Below are 16,114 nucleotides of genomic sequence, written 5' to 3' on the forward strand. Positions count from 1 at the left end.
AATTTTTAAAACATAGAAAACGTTCAGTAAATTCATTGGATCAGGTCTCGTGGTTCCACAGGATGGTGATGCAAAAGCACGATTTTTTTTGCGAATTTAGTAGCAAACCTGCAACGCACAAAAGAGACCAGATGGTTAGCAACATATTGTTCGTCCTGAAGCTAGTTTAGTAAGAAATAACATTTAGCAACAAAAATATTAGTTTTTTTTAGAAGTTTGTAGCAAGCATGCAATGTGTGGTACTGAATAATACAGAAAGCCCGTGTTCAGATTGTCACTGAAAAAAGGACCTCACATTGTTCCAATGGAACATGTAGTGATCCGTAAACATAGTAGATGTTATCTGAATTCATTGGTTCAGATCTCATGGCACAACAGGATGGTGCTGCAAAAAGCACGATTTTTCGAGAAATTAGTACCAAACCTGCAATGCACAAAAAATACCAAATTGTTAGCAAATCTGCCATCCGTCCCGAAGCTAGTTCAGTAAGAAAGAACATCAAGCAAAATCAGGTAAGCTTTTTTTTAAGTTTGCGGTGAGCATGCAGTGTGCAGAACTGGATAAATCATTAGTTCTAAACAAAGAGCACGAAACAAGAACAAAGAGAATGTCTGACACTCGTGTAACTACAGCCTGAAAGTATAATGCTGCAAATTTTATATTGCCCATGAATTCTCAGTTATTACCTTTGTAAAATGTTGTCCTGGTCAAAGTTCTCCTGGCTAGAGCAGAGATGATATCTAACCTGAAAAATACTGTATCACTTAGCTAATAATTCCAGCAATACAAATTCCACCTGCAGACCCTGAATAAGTGGATAGCGTACCATACAATATGCAGTACGCATCACAGATATGTATTACTGTGAAAGCACAATTTTCTTTTGAGAATTTAGGTAGCAATTCTGCTATTCAAACAAACGAGATCAAATGGATAGCAAACCTGTTGTTTTTCCTGAAGCTAGTTTAGTAAGAGAGAACATTTAGCAACAAAAATATAAAATTTTTTAGAAGCTTACAGCGAGCATGTAATGCGTGCCGCTGAATAATTCAGAAAAGCATGAAGCCCGTTTTCAGATGGTTCCTGAAAAAGGGATATCGCATTGTTCCAACAGGAAATGTAGTGATCCGTAAACATGGTAGATGTTATCTGAATTCATTGGTTCAGATCTCATGGCTCAATGGGATGGTGCTGCAAAAAAGCACAATTTTACAAGAAATTAGTACTAAAACTGCAATGTGCAAAAAATATCTTTTGTTTAGCAAACCTGCCATCTGTCCTGAAGCTAGTTCAGTAAGAAAGTGCATTTATAAAAATAAGATAAAGCTTTTTTTAAGTTTGCAGTGAGCATGCAATGTGCAGCACTGGATAAATCATTAATTCTGAACAAAAAGGACGAAACAAGAAGATAGAAGAATCCTGACACTCAAGTAACTATTATCTGAAAATATCATGCTGAAAAGTTTACATTGCCCAGGAATCCTCAGTGTCCTAGTCAAAGATCTCCTACCTAGAGCATAAGTGATACCAAACCTGAAATATATCAGTTAGATAATACTTCCAGTGACAGATTCCACTATTACTGCAGACCATGGAATCCTGGATAAATGGACAGCATACCTACAGTATGCAGTACACATGACAACAAATATCAGGTATATGTACTAATAGGAATCAGTATTTGCAAGGATGCTTCAGCTAAAGGTTAAACCCACTAGATTGCTGAAGAGGCGATAGAAGCTCTAGATCAGCAAACTTTAAAAACCAGTAGTGCCAAAAAAATACCTTCCGCAAACTTATTCTGCCATCCTATGAACCTTATGAATGGATTTTTCAGTGCTGGACAAGAATTCTCAGAGATGGCGGTGGCGGTGTGGATGAAGGGCTGCAGCAGGAGGAAGAGCTAACGATGATCAGATCAATCTAGATGAATTGCCAAAAGAGGAAGATAGCTCGTGATACTATGTGAGAATGGTGGAAGCGTCTCTACCTCCATTGGAGGCCGCCTGATGTTTATTTATTGGTGCCGAACGTGGCAAGCGATGTACAGGTCGGTTTTCTAGATTGATCTTGGGAGGCAAGGAGACAGGTTTAAACTAGATTACAATTCCATCTCTAATGCCTCTAGATCCTTCTAGACACCCGCAGGTTACAGATAAAGCCAGGCCTAAGTATCCTGAGATCCCGGACTTCCTAGTCCAGTGCCAAACCATCTTGCACTCAATTCCTGAAGAAGGTAATCCTTGACCTCACAGTACCTTTGTGCCCAACCAACCGGTTCAACACCATCAACTCCTAAGCCGGGGGCCCGGTCAGCAGACTCAAGGTTGATCGGATCTCTCCAGTCAGCCACGTAGGCGGATACTCGTCGTTTGAACTTATACTTGAACTCACTCCATGCCTGGTATTTATAATGGTTGACACGCGCCTGCATGTTCCATATGCTTCTGAAGCCAGCCTTGAGCGTGAAGTGGTGAATTGCGTTCTCCAAAGAATGGTCCACCGCATCAAGAAGAACCAGCGATTTGTGCCTGAGAATCTTCTTCAGGCGGCATGTGTATCCTTGGATGACACCCTCCTGTGGGTGTGATGTTTGGCCAGAGGGGGCAAAATCAAAGCACGGCAGATACACCTGCCCGACGTCTGGATCAACCGGAACAATAGCTTGAAGCATTGATTTTGACGGTTTCTCGGATCCTTTCCAGTTGGGCGAGAAAATGAATTCGTCGACATCTATAAATGCCACCCACTTGCAAGAACTCTGGTGCGTTGCAGCAGAATGGGAGAAGCCGGCTTCCTGCATTTTGATCCACGGCCAAGGCAAGGTAGAGATGCTGATTCCGGCTGACCTCAAGTGGGCCACTTGTTCTGCAAAATCATCCTTACTTCCGTTGTCATACAGGATGAAGTGGTCTACCCCGACAGCGGCATGATACAGCACCCATTCGCGAAGAAACTTAGACACGTTGTGAACCATAGTGCAAGCGCAAATCAGGTTCTTTCGGGCCGGTGTCACCACCAAGCCACTTTCACTCTGCTGTGGACGATAAGTCGCAATAGAGGGGATCGGATCTTCGCCGGTGGCTGCCACCGTGACACGGAACTCTGTTTTCCTGGAGTTCAGAAGCATGGGTGGAGCAGGGCACCTGGTAACCTGCTGTACGGAGGTGATGGCAGGGAAGGATGCCGCCACGCCATGGGCGTCGCCGCAGTGGCGATAGACGCACCGGACTGCGCCAGCAGCATGGTTGACGCCCTTTGCAAAGACGAGGACATCGCCGCTGTCGAGAGTTACAGAGGTGAAGGCGATCCGGTCGCTCCAATTCAGCAACGACGTGCGGTCAGGGCAATCAGCAGAGGAAGCGGAGGCGGGGAGCAGCAGGGGCGCTTGGAGCAGCTGGAGGCTCCGGGCAGGTTCTGGCATTAGGCATACGTACGCGTGGCGGCCCGACCCCGGCAGCCTCCCGAGCGTGCTCGCCGGGGACGACGCCCCACCCTGGAAGGCGCACGTCGCCTTGGCGCCAGGCTCAGCGTCAGCCAGGAGAAGGACCTCCCCGTCCGGGAGCAAGACGGCATCCGCGTCGTCGTGCTGCGGCGGCGAGCGGTCGGCCTCCGACCCCGAGTTCGCGGGGAGGCAGGGCGGCGGCGGCGAGCGGCGAACGGGCAGAAGGCGGCGCGGGAGGCTGGCTTCCGGCTGCGGGGGCGAGGCCTCGGCCTCCGATAGGAGGTAGGGCGGCAGCGGCGAGAGGGCGAAGGGTGGCGGGGCGAAGGGCGGCGGGGCGAAGGAGGGCGAGCAGTCGGCGCCGCCGCCGAGGCCGTGGGGCAACAAGGACGGCGAGAAGAGCTGGCCGTGGGCGTAGGTATGGCCGCCGGCGAGCAGGATGAGGCCGGTTGACACACCGCCGGCGATGGTCAAGACACGGCGCAGGCAGCTGCGGCGTGGGTGATGCGCCATGGCGGCGGGGCGATCGGAGCGGAGAGCTGGAGATTCGAGTTCGCGCGAAAAATCTTGCGATTGGTTTTGGGAGGAAAATGCTAGGTATTCTACGCGAGAAATCTTGCGATCTGCCCTAGGTATTCTACGCCGTATACTGTAGCGTGCGCGCTACGTATATGGTAGCGTACAGACTACGGACCGACCGATCGACGCCAGCTGTTCCTTCCGGTCCGACCGACGCAGCGAGGTTTGGTCGAGTCGTATCGCCATTGCGTCGCGTCAAAAAAAAAAAAAACAGATTACGGACCGCGTCGAGTCTTCGTTGGTTCTCTCTCAAAAAAACAAAATACTTCAGGCTGGTCGTGTGTTCTGGCATAATTTTCTTCCTGCTCCCTCTGTTTCAAAATAATTAAAGTTTTAAATTTGTAGTATGTTTGATCAAATTTATTTAAAAAGTGTGATAAGGTCTGCAATATCAAATAAACATAGTACTTTTTTTTTTGTACTGGTGTTCTACTACGAGTAGATGTTATTGTATTTTTACATAAATTTGGTCAAACCTAACCAAATTTGAGTTAGATCAAGCGTAGAACTTCAGTTATTTTCGAACCGAGGAGGAAAAAGTGAAGCAAATATTTTATTTAGAGTCGTCCAAATTAATCTCTTTATCAAAAAATCTAAACTAACCATAAAATTAGTTTTGATCTTTTGAGCCACCGAGAGGAAGATGCGACAAGCGACACACGCCTCCGATTCGGACAGCCGCTAAAGGAGTTGGAAGGCATCAGGACAACATAATGGAGCACGTGGAGCTGCGTGCCGTGCGCAACGGGACGATGTCGGCGCTACGATGACGGGACACGTGACAAAGCTAAGCCTAAGCAACCACACGTGTCGACCCGCCGCCGCTTCAGAGCGATGCACAGGGCAAGCTGCACTACGTCGTGTGCCTCCACCTCACGAACGAAGGCATCCCAGTCAATGGGATCGTCCTCGATGTCCAATCCGGTGTTGCCGCCGCTAAGCTCAACATCGAGAGAGGAGCGGGTCGAGAGGGTAAGGGAAGCGACGAGAGGCAGAGCAGAGAGTGAAGCTAGGGTTTGGTTCGAGTGGGGATTTTTAGTAGGGAGGGAGTGGGGTCCATGTGTGTCAGGCTGACGTGGCTGGCGTGTCCAAAACGCTCCGTGTCGCCCATATATACAGACTGGATATGAGTGACGTCGGTAGGAGTTGTTTGAAGAGCTGGTTGGGTCACGCAAAACTAACCAGACACTGACAATGACGTCCACCCAGTTTATCGACACCCTGAGGGCAGCCTACACTACTTCTATCTCCTAAGTCTTGGCTCGTCAAGGCTGATCTCGTATCGGTTTCACTCTTCACCAAACAACCACCAAAAACACGACAACACTTTCCTTTTTTGATTAAAACTTAAAAGTCATGACCGTCATTGGACTTACCCCAAGTGATCTTAATTGGTCACCTAAGAGGGCCAAAACATCATCATCATTGGGCCTACGGTGCTTGTCAAGTTTGTAATCACCTCCCAAACTGTTTATTCCATCACACCACTTGTGATTCCCAAAGCACCCTCCACAATCAAAATAAGATCAAGTGGGTGTTCCTTTGGTCCACCGCTGATAAGACAACCGATGCAAAGTGCAAGGTCAACTGAGAGGTTGTTTGTCGACCACTTGAGTATTGTGATCTTGGGGTGCTCAACACCGACAAATTCGTGTGTGTTGCGGGTGCCAATGTGGGCACTTCGACGACTATGGGGCACAGATGATGCGGGAGAGGTGCATGGTACACTAGTAGCTGGGGTTCGAGGTGAATGTTGAGCTTCGTCGGCCGATTCAAGAGGAGGGCGCGCTTCGTGAGGCAAAAGCCTTGCTCCGGCTCGGTAGAAGCCAACAATGAAAATGCCAACGGCCACTACTACCTTCTTGGAGGCGTCGTGATTCAAGGGCCTCTACCCTTCTCTCTTAGGCTCTAAGGGAACATGTGTTCTCATTATCCTAGAAGGAGCGGTGGCTACAATAATGCTTGCCTTGGTTGGCGGGTTCTTTCGCCATGAGGATGCTAGGGCGACGAGTATGTATTAGAGCAGTGTGCTTCTTGTTCAGCAACAATGGCAACTTCGAGCGGAGTTGCGTCGCAGCCAGGTTTTCGTAGTTAGTGTCATCAAGCACGTTCGAGGGTGCCTTGCTAAACCTTTATGGAGTCGGACCTGCCGAGTTGGAGCTTCGTGGGGACGATGACACTAGCTTGGTGCTTGGTTCCGATGCTTGTTTAATGCACGTTGAGCACTTTTCTCCAGCAATATTAGTCGATAGAGTTCGAGTTGGCTAGTCGCTGACGCGGGTGGTTGTCTAGTTGACTGTTTGGCATAGGCAGGCATGGGTCCCAACCTATTGTGGCGAGGGCTAGGTTGGTTGTCGTCGACGAGGGAGTTGGAGTCTGAAAGGACGTGGATGTCGCCTAGCGGATGAATGGACGCTTCAAAATAATTATGGTTTAGGTTTGAACAAATGCAAAATAAAACTAGCGTTTAAATTAATCAAGCACAAAACCAAAAACAACTAGGGTCACCTATATGCACCGACAACTTATGCTAAGCAAGATAAATAACTAAGTGATAGCAAGATATATAACAAGAACAATATGACTATCACAAAATAAAGTGCATAAGTAAATAACTCGGGTAAGAGATAACCAAGGCATGTGGAGACGATGGTGTGTCTTGAAGTTCACACCTTTGCAGATGCTAATCCCATTTGGAGCGATGTGGAGGCACAATGCTTCGCAAAAAGCCACTGGGCCACCATAATCTCCTCGCGCCCTCGCACAATACAAGATGTCGCTATTCCACTAAGGGACGACGCCCCACCCTGGAAGGCGCACGTCGCCTTGGCGCCAGGCTCAGCGTCAGCCAGGAGAAGGACCTCCCAGTCCGGGAGCAAGACAGCATCCGCGTCGTCGTGCTGCGGCGGCGAGCGGTCGGCCCCGACCCCGAGTTCGAGGGGAGGCAGGGCGGCGGCGGCGAGCGGCGAACGGGCAGAAGGCGGCGCGGGAGGCTGGCTTCCGGCTGCGGGGGCGAGGCCTCGGCCTCCGAGAGGAGGTAGGGCGGCAGCGGCAAGAGGGCGAAGGGCGGCGGGGCGAAGGAGGGCGAGCAGTCGGCGCCGTCGCCGAGGCCGTGGGGCAATAAGGACGGCGAGAAGAGCTGGCCGTGGGCGTAGGTATGGCCGCCAGCGAGCAGGATGAGGCCGGCTGACACACTGCCGGCGATGGTCAAGACACGGCGCAGGCAGCTGCGGCATGGGTGATGCGCCATGGCGGCGGGGCGATCGGAGCGGAGAGCTGGAGATTCGAGTTCGCGCGAAAAATCTTGCGATTGGTTTTGGGAGGAAAAAGCTAGGTATTCTACGCGAGAAATCTTGCGATCTGCCCTAGGTATTCTATGCCGTATACTGTAGCGTGCGCGCTACGTATACGGTAGGCCAAATTAATCTCTTTATCGAAAAATCCAAATTAATCATAAAATTATTTTTGATCTTTTGAGCCAACGAAAGGAAGATGCAACAAGCGGCACACGCCTTCGATTCGGGCGTTTGCGACGCAGGTAGGAGCACCCGCTCATGCTCATGGGGAACACCCGCTCATGCTCATGGGGAGCACCGGCTAGAGTTAGAAGGCATAAGGACAACATAATGGAGCATGTGGAATTGCGCGCGGTGCGCAACAGGATGATGTCGGCGTTCGATGCTACCACGACGGGACACGTGACAAACCGAAGCCTAAGCAACCACCCGTGTCGACCCGCCGCCGCTTCAGCGCGATGCATAGGGCAAGTTGCACTACGTAGTCTGCTTTCACCTAACGAACGAAGGCATCCCGGTCAATGGGATCGTCCTCGCTGTCGAATCCGGGGTTGCCGCCGCTAAGCTCGACATCAAGAGAGGAGCAGGTCGAGAGGGTAAGGGAAGCGACGAGAGGCAGAGCAGAGAGTGAAGCTAGGGTTTGGTTTGAGTGGGGATCTTTAGTAGGGAGGGAGTGGGGTCCATGCGTGTCAGGCTGACGTGGCTGGCATGTCCAAAACGCTCCGTATCGGCCATATATATAGGCTGGATATGAGTGGCGCCGGTAGGAGTCATTTGAAGAGTTGGTTGGGTCAGGCAAAACTAATCAGACACTAACCATGACGTCCACCCAGTTTATCGACACCCTGGGGGCAGCCTACACTGCTTCTATCTCCTAAGTCTTGGCTCGTCAAGGCTGATCTCGTATCGGTTTCACTCTTCACCAAACAACCACCAAAAACACGATAACACTTTTCTTTTTTGATTAAAACTTAAAAGACATGACTGTCGGGCTTATTCCAAGTGACCTTAATTGGTCACCTGGGAGGGCCAAAACATCATCATCATTGGGCCTACAGTGCTTGTCAAGTCTGTAATCACCTCCCAAACTGTTTATTCCATCACACCACTTGTGATTCCCCGGAGCACCCTCCACAATCAAAATAAGATCAAGTGGGTGTTCCTTTGGTCCACCGCTGATAAGACAACCGGTGCAAAGCGCAAGGTCAACTGAGAGGTTGTTTGTCGACCACTTGAGTATGGTGATCTTGGGGTGCTCAACACCGACAAATTTGTGCGTGTTGCGGGTGCCAATGTGGGCGCTCCGACGACTATGGGGCGCAGATGATGTGGGAGAGGTGCATTGTACCCCGGTAGCTGGGGTTCGGGTGAGTGCTGAGCTTCGTCGGCCAATTCAAGAGGAGGGTGTGCTTCTCGAGGCGAAAGCCTTGCTTAGGCTCGGTAGAAGCCAACAATGGCAATGCCAACGGACACTACTACCTTTTTGGAGGCATCGTGATTCAAGGGCCTTTACCCTTCTCTCTTAGGCTCTAAGGGAACATGTGTTCTTATTATCCTAGAAGGAGCGATGGCTACAATAATGCTTGCCTTGGTTGGCGGGTTCTTTCGCCATGAGGATGCTAGGGCGACGAGTATGTATCAGAGCAGTGTGGCTTCTTGTTCAGCAACAATGGCAACTTCGAGCGGAGTTGCGTCGCAGCTCGGTTTTCGTAGTGAGTGTCATCAGGCACGTTCGAGGGTGCCTTGTTGAACCTTTGTGGAGTCGGACCTGCCGAGTTGGAGCTTCGTGGGGACGATGACACTAGCTTGGTGCTTGGTTCCGATGCTTGTTTGACGCACGTTGAGCACTTTTCTCCAGCAATATTAGTCGATAGAGTCCGAGTTGGCTAATCGCTGACGCGGGTGGTTGTCTGGTTGACTGTTTGGCATAGGCAGGCATGGGTCCCAACCTATTGTGGCGAGGGCTAGGTTGGTGGTCGCCGACGAGGGAGTTGGAGTCTGAAAGGACGTGGATGTCGCCTAGGGGATGAATGAGCGCTTTAAAATAATTATGGTTTAGGTTTGAACAAATGCAAAATAAAACTAGCGTTTAAATTAATCAAGCACAAAACCAAAAACAACTAGGGTCACCTATATGCACCGACAACTTATGCTGCAAGATAAACAACTAAGTGATAGCAAGACACATAACAAGAACAATATGGCTATCATAAAATAAAGTGCATAAATAAATAACTCGGGTAAGAGATAACCGAGGCATGTGGACATGATGGTGTGTCTTGAAGTTCACACCTTTACGGATGCTAATCCCATTTGGAGCGTTGTGGAGGCACAATGCTCTCCAAAAGCCACTAGGTCCACCGTAATCTCCTTGCGCCCTCGCACAATGCAAGATGTCGCTATTCCACTAAGGGACCCTTGAGGGCGGTCACCGAACCCGTACAAATGGCAACCCTTAGGGCTGTCACCAAACCTGTACAATTTGGTAACCGTTGGGGGTGATCGCCGTAACCCGTACAAATTGCTCGCGGCAATCTCCACAACCTAATTAATTGGAGACCCCGACGCTTACCCTGAGGTTTACACCATAATGATTGAGCTTCGACGCACTACCAACCATTTAGGGCGCCAAACCACACAGGAAGCACAAGCTCTATGGTGCCCAAACACCCTAGAGTAAAAGCTTCTCAAACTTCACTTCCACGTATTACGGTGAAAAACTCAAAGTATGCACCAAATGCAATGACAAGGGCACACAAAGTGCCCAAGTCCTTCTCTCCTAACTCCTACCACAACAACTTATGCTATGGAGGGAAATGAGAGGAAGAACGAGGAGGAGAACACAAAGAGCTCCAACATCTAGATCCAACGGGTTCCCCTCACATAGAGGAGAAAGTGATTGGTGGAAACGTAAATCTAGATCTCCTCTCTCTTTTACCTCAAAAACTAGCAAGAATCATTGGAGGGATTAAGAGTTGGTAAGCTTGAAGAAGCTCAATGATGGGGAATAACACAAGCTCAACGGATAAGATTCATTGGGGAAGAAGACCTCCTTTTATAGGTGGAAAAAAAATCTAACTGTTACCCCCTCAGCTCGCACACAAGAGGTACTACCGCTCATGGGAGAGGTACTACCGCTTGGGCGATTCTGTCTGCTACACAGTGCAATGGCACAAGGCCACGAGCGGTAGTGCTGCCGGAGCGGTACTACCGCTTGCCCTAGCGATACTACCGCTGGGGTTGCAATACAGGTCCCGCGGATGCAAGGCGGAGGAAGGAGCAGAGGAGCGGTATTGTCGGAGTTCGGGACCTACGCCCAAGAACTTGGTCCTCTTTTCTGAAAACATAAGTGGGAAAGGGTGGCCACAGGGAAGCCACTCGAAGGGGGAAGGAGCTCAAACTAATCATGGCAAAAGGCGACCTTCGCCTGCTAAAGTGGTCTTCGACGACAAAGATACCATCCATGACGCCCCTGTGGGCTCGGGCCTGACCTACATCCTGGCGAGTCATGTTAGCGGGGTCTTCTTTCATCGAAATAGAAACATTTGGGAACCTGCTTTTGGGAGGGCAGACGTCGCCGCTCCCATAGCACCAAAACGGGAACAGGCTTGGTCACGCCCGGTGTCCTCGCCTGACAGCGGGACGTCATCCACGTGAGGGGCACGAAGCCCCGTGGTTGGCTTCATACACCCCTCTTCACGAAGAGACCTCGCGGGAGCCACCTCACGCGGAGACTTGGTACCTGGCGGCCTCGGCAGGGCCTGAGCGGGCAATGAGGGGCCTCGCGTGGCCTACCCCTCGCGAGGAGACTTTGGGGCGACCCGAGTCAAGCCATCTTCCGCGGGATGGCCCTAGTGTCGCCTCCTGGGCCAAAGGCAGACGGGTCGTGGTACCCATATTCCCATTGGGTCGACAGCAACCCGTGTGCATGCGATGCGCATGTTTCACGAGTGAAGCACGAAACGGTGCGGGTCGAAACGTCGCGGGTCGTGACGAACTGCCCAGTCAGGAGGCGATGCGTGTCAATGGCGATGGGACAGGACGCACCCACTTCTCCCACGACGCCCCGGGAACTGCGCATCCGCCTATAAACCATCGTGCGCCGGGGTGAAACCGTCATTGCTCATCCCCTGCCAGATGCTTCCCTTGCACATTGCTCTTCCTCTCTCGCACGCCCGCCACTCGCCATTCTCCTCCCCCGCCTTCTTCTTCGCCACTTTTGTCGCCTCCCCATAGCTATGGCGTCGAAGAGAAGCGCTACCGCTGCTGGACCACGGGCGGAATCGGCGTTATTGCCCTCTATCGTCCGAAACCTGGAGGCGCTGCAGGAGCTCGCCACGCTAACGGTCAGTGCCCATAATAAAAGAAAAGCAGAAGAAATAAAAAAGGGAAAACAAAAGAAAAACCCCTTGCCCCTGGGCCTTAGGCCAAAAGGACAGGCCTAGCCGAGCAAACCCCTCGGTCGTCCCCCACCTCGCTACAGTGGGGCGGCCGAGGGCTAGCACCTATGCGTCACCGCCGAACAGATCTGGCCAAACGGGCCATGTAACTGGGCCGGCCCGATAGCCCACGTGTCTGGCACGACACGGGCCCAACCCGACACGGGCTAATCGTGCTCGGGTCCGACACGAAGCACGCATCGGGCCGTGCCTGAGCCTGGAGGCTGGGCACGCGGGCCGGCACGACATGACCCATTTACCATTTTTTTTGTATATATATAAGATAAAAAGCCCAATAGGTCAAAATCAACCCAAAAAACAGCCCACTATGTCAAAATCGGCCCAAATAATAGCCGCACACGTCGAAATCGGCCTAAATAACGGCCTAAAATACTAAAATCCTAGCAAGCAAACGGGCCTGGAGTGCCGACGGGTCGTCCTGTATAGCCCCGTGTCGTGCTTGGGCTTGGACCCTGGGCACGTGGGCCGGCACAGCACGGCCCGTTTAATAAACGTGCCTCGGCGGGTCGTGTCGTGCCAGGCACGATTCTGGCAGGCCGTGTCAGGCAGGCCCGTTTGGCCAGGTATGCCGTCGAACCACCTCGCCACCTACGCCGAGAGACGATAAGGGAGCCACCCCGCGGCCCTCGGGCTCCTCCCAATCCACCTACTCACACTCGCCTCTCCTACTCGCTCCTCATCCCCTCTCCACCTAGCTCGCTCTGCCAGCCCCACCTCGTCGAGCGTAGCCATGACCTCGCCGATGTAGGAGCCGCGTCCACTGTGCTCTCCTCGTCGCATGCCCGTGTCAAACGGTTCGCCGACGTCCACTATATCGTCTTCTACCTCGAGCTGGAGTCGGGGACCACTACAACGCCCCCGGCCCTTCTTCCTCCTCTGCCTTATCGGACGTCGTCGCCAAATCCGCTGCCTCGAGCCTTCCTCGAGCCCACCTCTGCACACTTGCAGGCTCCCGGTGAGCCTCTGCACCCGTCCCCTCTCTTTGTGCCATCACGCTCGCCCCGTAGCTCGCTTCGCCATGGATGACCGAGCTCAGCTCCGTCGCGCCGCTCGCCGTCATCACTGTTGTCATCGTCAAGCTCGACCTAGCGCATAGTCGTGCTCAACGTACCCGTAGGAGCTCAACGCGCACGCGCACGCACCCATGTCCTAGCCCTGTTCCTGACCTCATCCAACGGCGTCATCTGCCTCGCCCGTAGCCGACGTCAATTCCGTCCAAGTCTGGTTGTGCCACCGCCATAGTTCAAGGCGCCGTCGAGCACACGTTCGCGACGGCCCGTGCTCGAAACGGCCGCATGTAAACGAATCCCGACGAGGGCTCGAGCCGCTCCGCCATTGGTTTGGTCGCCGGAGCTCTCTTCGACACCGTCGCGGACATGACTCGCATGGGCCCACCCTTAGGTCACTACCAGTGGGTCCCAGGGGCCAACTGACTCGTTGACCCCAGTCAACTATGCTGACTGGGCAGCACAATCACTCACTGGTGGGCCACCCCCCCTAAATTAACTAAAAATTAATTAAGTTAAATAGTTAAATTTAATGACACTAACATGTGGGCCCTAGAGGCTAATTAACCTAATTAGTTGAAATTAATCTGTGTTAATCAATTCAGTCACTGACATCTGGGTCCCGCGGTTAGGTTTGACCTCGCCCGGCTCGGTTGACTGCTCACGTCATCCTGAAATATTGTTGACGCAATAAAGTTAATTTTCGAATTAAACTAAATCAAGCAATTTCATAAAATGTTTAAATCTTTAAAAATCATATAAAATAATCTATAACTTGGATGAAAATACATTATATATGAAAATTGATTAGAAAAATATAACAAATCCGATAATGATATCCATTCATGTGTCACATGCCTCTAACATGATTAACATGGATCTTTCCCCTCTGATTCCTTTGTCCGAAAACCACTGAAAGTCGGGAAAACATTTCCAAATGTTTTCTTGCTTCGTGTGTAACGTGTAGCACTACATTAGATCACCCACAGCATTGCATTTTGCCATGACAAACATCATGATGCATTTTGCCATGACAAACATCATGAGCGCTTAGGATTTAGACCGGCGTGCTGGCCTCTGTGTTGAGCCTGGTTAGGACTATGGTGTGTCGATCAGCCGAGGTCGGGCATGACACAGAAAACTGTGTTTGATCGGAGTTAATCGAGCGTGTTGGGTAAGTTTACGCACCCCTGTAGGGAAGTATATCTATTCGAATAGCTATGTCCACGGTAACGGACGCTCGAAGTTGTATCCCGATCTATTACAACTAGAATTGGATACTGGAGACACTAAATGGATATGATGGCTCCGGGATTGCTTTCCCGCACGGAGTCAAGGAAAGATCTCTGGGCATTTCTACTACATACTTATTACATATGTTATACTAATATGTACTCTTCTAATGTTGCAAGATGCTACAAGATGCTAGTCTTCGATAGGGTAGGTCTTCCCTTCTATTTTGGCATTTCTGCAGTATGGTCCACAAATACAGCCCCTTCCCCTTGATAATGATGCATATTTAGCATAGACCTAATGTACGTCTTGTGAGTACTTTGGTTGAGTACTCACAATTGCTTTGCTCCCCTTTCCCCCTTGAGACGATTGTTGCCATCAAATGACGGAGCCCAGGAGCCAGCTGATCCCCGTCGACGGCTACTACTACCCCGACAGAGCTTACTACTACGTGGAGGTCGTCGACGGTCAGGAGTAGACAGGAGGCTCCCAGGCAGGAGGCGTGGGCCTTTTTGATCTAGATGTCGTTGTTTTTCTCAGCCTTCTTAAGGCAAACTTGTTTAATTGTGTTTGTATATTGTTGCTTCCGCTGACTTATGTATTCGCGCCTTCATGGTCGTGCTTGTAATATAAAGCTTTATGTTTGAATTTGTGTCTAGAGTTGTGTTGTGATATCTTCCCATGAGTATCTGATCTTGATTGTGCGCATTTGCGTGTATGATTAGTGCACGATTAATACGGGGGCATCAAAACCTCATGAGGAGAGCTAGTACCTGGCGACCTCGGCACACCTGACCGGGCGGCGAGGAGCCTGGCAAGAGCTGCCCCTCGCGAGGCGACTTCTTCCGGGGCAGCCCGGTCGAGCCATCTTCTGCGGGATGGCCCAGTGTCACCTCCTAGGCCAAAGGCAGACGAGTCGTGGTACTCCGGTTCCCACTAGGCCGACATCCGCCCTATGTTCGTTGAGAGAGTTTCGGGAACAAAAGGTTAGGCGATAGTTGAGCGGTAGTGACCGGCGGTACTACCGCGCCGCACTACCGTCTCCACTACCGCGCAGTCCGACACGAAAGTCGAAACCCCAGAGATAGCGGCACCACACATGGCACTGGGCAGTGGTACTACCACCTAGGGCGGTACTACTGCTGGCCCAAATCGGTACGACCGCTTATAGAGATAGGAGGTGCTACCGCTAGCCAACGCGGTACAACCGCTTGGTACCTTCAGAACCAGAACAAAAGGAAACGGATGAATGCAGGAACACGAGAACTATCATAACTTCTGCAAATGAGCTCCGAATCGAGCAAACTCAAGCTTGTTGAATAGATGACGACAAAACTATCCAAACAACAAAGCACCGACATAAGGAGTATAACTATGATATGGAGGAGGGAAACCTCCATCAGAGAAGCACCGATATAAATTCCAACATCGAAAACATCATAGGAGATTCATATGAACTACGTTTTCAATGAACTCGGTCTTGTCATGAAGATGACCATGAGCTCTAAAACTCACAAAGAGAAACACTAAACAAGAACCAAGAAAGATGATGCAAGGATGCAAATGGTTATAACTATGATATAGAGGAGGGAAACCTCCATCAGAGAAGCACCGACATAAACTCCAACATCGAAAACATCATAAGAGATTCATATGAACTCCGTTTTCAATGAACTCGGTCTTGTCATGAAGATGACCATGAGCTCTAAAACTCACAAAGAGAAACACTAAACAAGAACCAAGAAAGATGATGCAAGGATGCAAATGGTTTGAACTCTCAACGAAGGATACAACCAAGCTACTCACTTGAGAGCCCCCCCCCCCTCGATAGTACATCAATCGATCCTATAACACAGTCTCCCAACTACCACCATGAGACCGGTAAAATCAAATTTATAAAGGGCACGCCTAAGCGAGCGCTTAAGTGCGCTTAGGCTCTAGGCGATAACAAAACGCCTAGCGCATAACTGCGCTTAATCGACGCATAAGCATGCGCTTTGGTCAGAAAAGCGCAAGGCGGTGGCAAAACGCACAATTAACGCCTAGCACTTTTTTGAACTATGGGTAAAATAGAAAACTTATCAAGGGCAAACCTA

General features: G+C 50.6%; 1 protein-coding gene across 1 annotated transcript; it reads right to left on the minus strand.

The window, feature by feature from the left end:
- Window positions 1-6: 6 nt before the first annotated feature.
- Window positions 7-6,536, minus strand: LOC123447773 (glycosyltransferase family 92 protein RCOM_0530710-like). Its single transcript, XM_045124443.1, has 7 exons — window positions 1,992-6,536; window positions 1,787-1,886; window positions 1,512-1,621; window positions 1,020-1,192; window positions 688-746; window positions 296-424; window positions 7-108 (listed from the first exon to the last, which is right to left on the minus strand). Exon 1 carries the CDS (start codon window positions 3,954-3,956, stop codon window positions 2,169-2,171), a length of 1,788 nt encoding a protein of 595 aa, XP_044980378.1. The 5' UTR covers window positions 3,957-6,536; the 3' UTR covers window positions 7-108; window positions 296-424; window positions 688-746; window positions 1,020-1,192; window positions 1,512-1,621; window positions 1,787-1,886; window positions 1,992-2,168.
- Window positions 6,537-16,114: the final 9,578 nt, after the last annotated feature.

This window comes from Hordeum vulgare, chromosome 4H (assembly GCF_904849725.1).
Source record: "Hordeum vulgare subsp. vulgare chromosome 4H, MorexV3_pseudomolecules_assembly, whole genome shotgun sequence".
In the NCBI taxonomy this organism is placed as follows: Eukaryota; Viridiplantae; Streptophyta; class Magnoliopsida; order Poales; family Poaceae; genus Hordeum; species Hordeum vulgare.

Excerpts from the sequence above, each read along its gene's own strand:
- LOC123447773 (XM_045124443.1), bottom strand. The coding sequence starts at position 3,956 with ATGGCGCATCACCCACGCCGCAGCTGCCTGCGCCGTGTCTTGACCATC.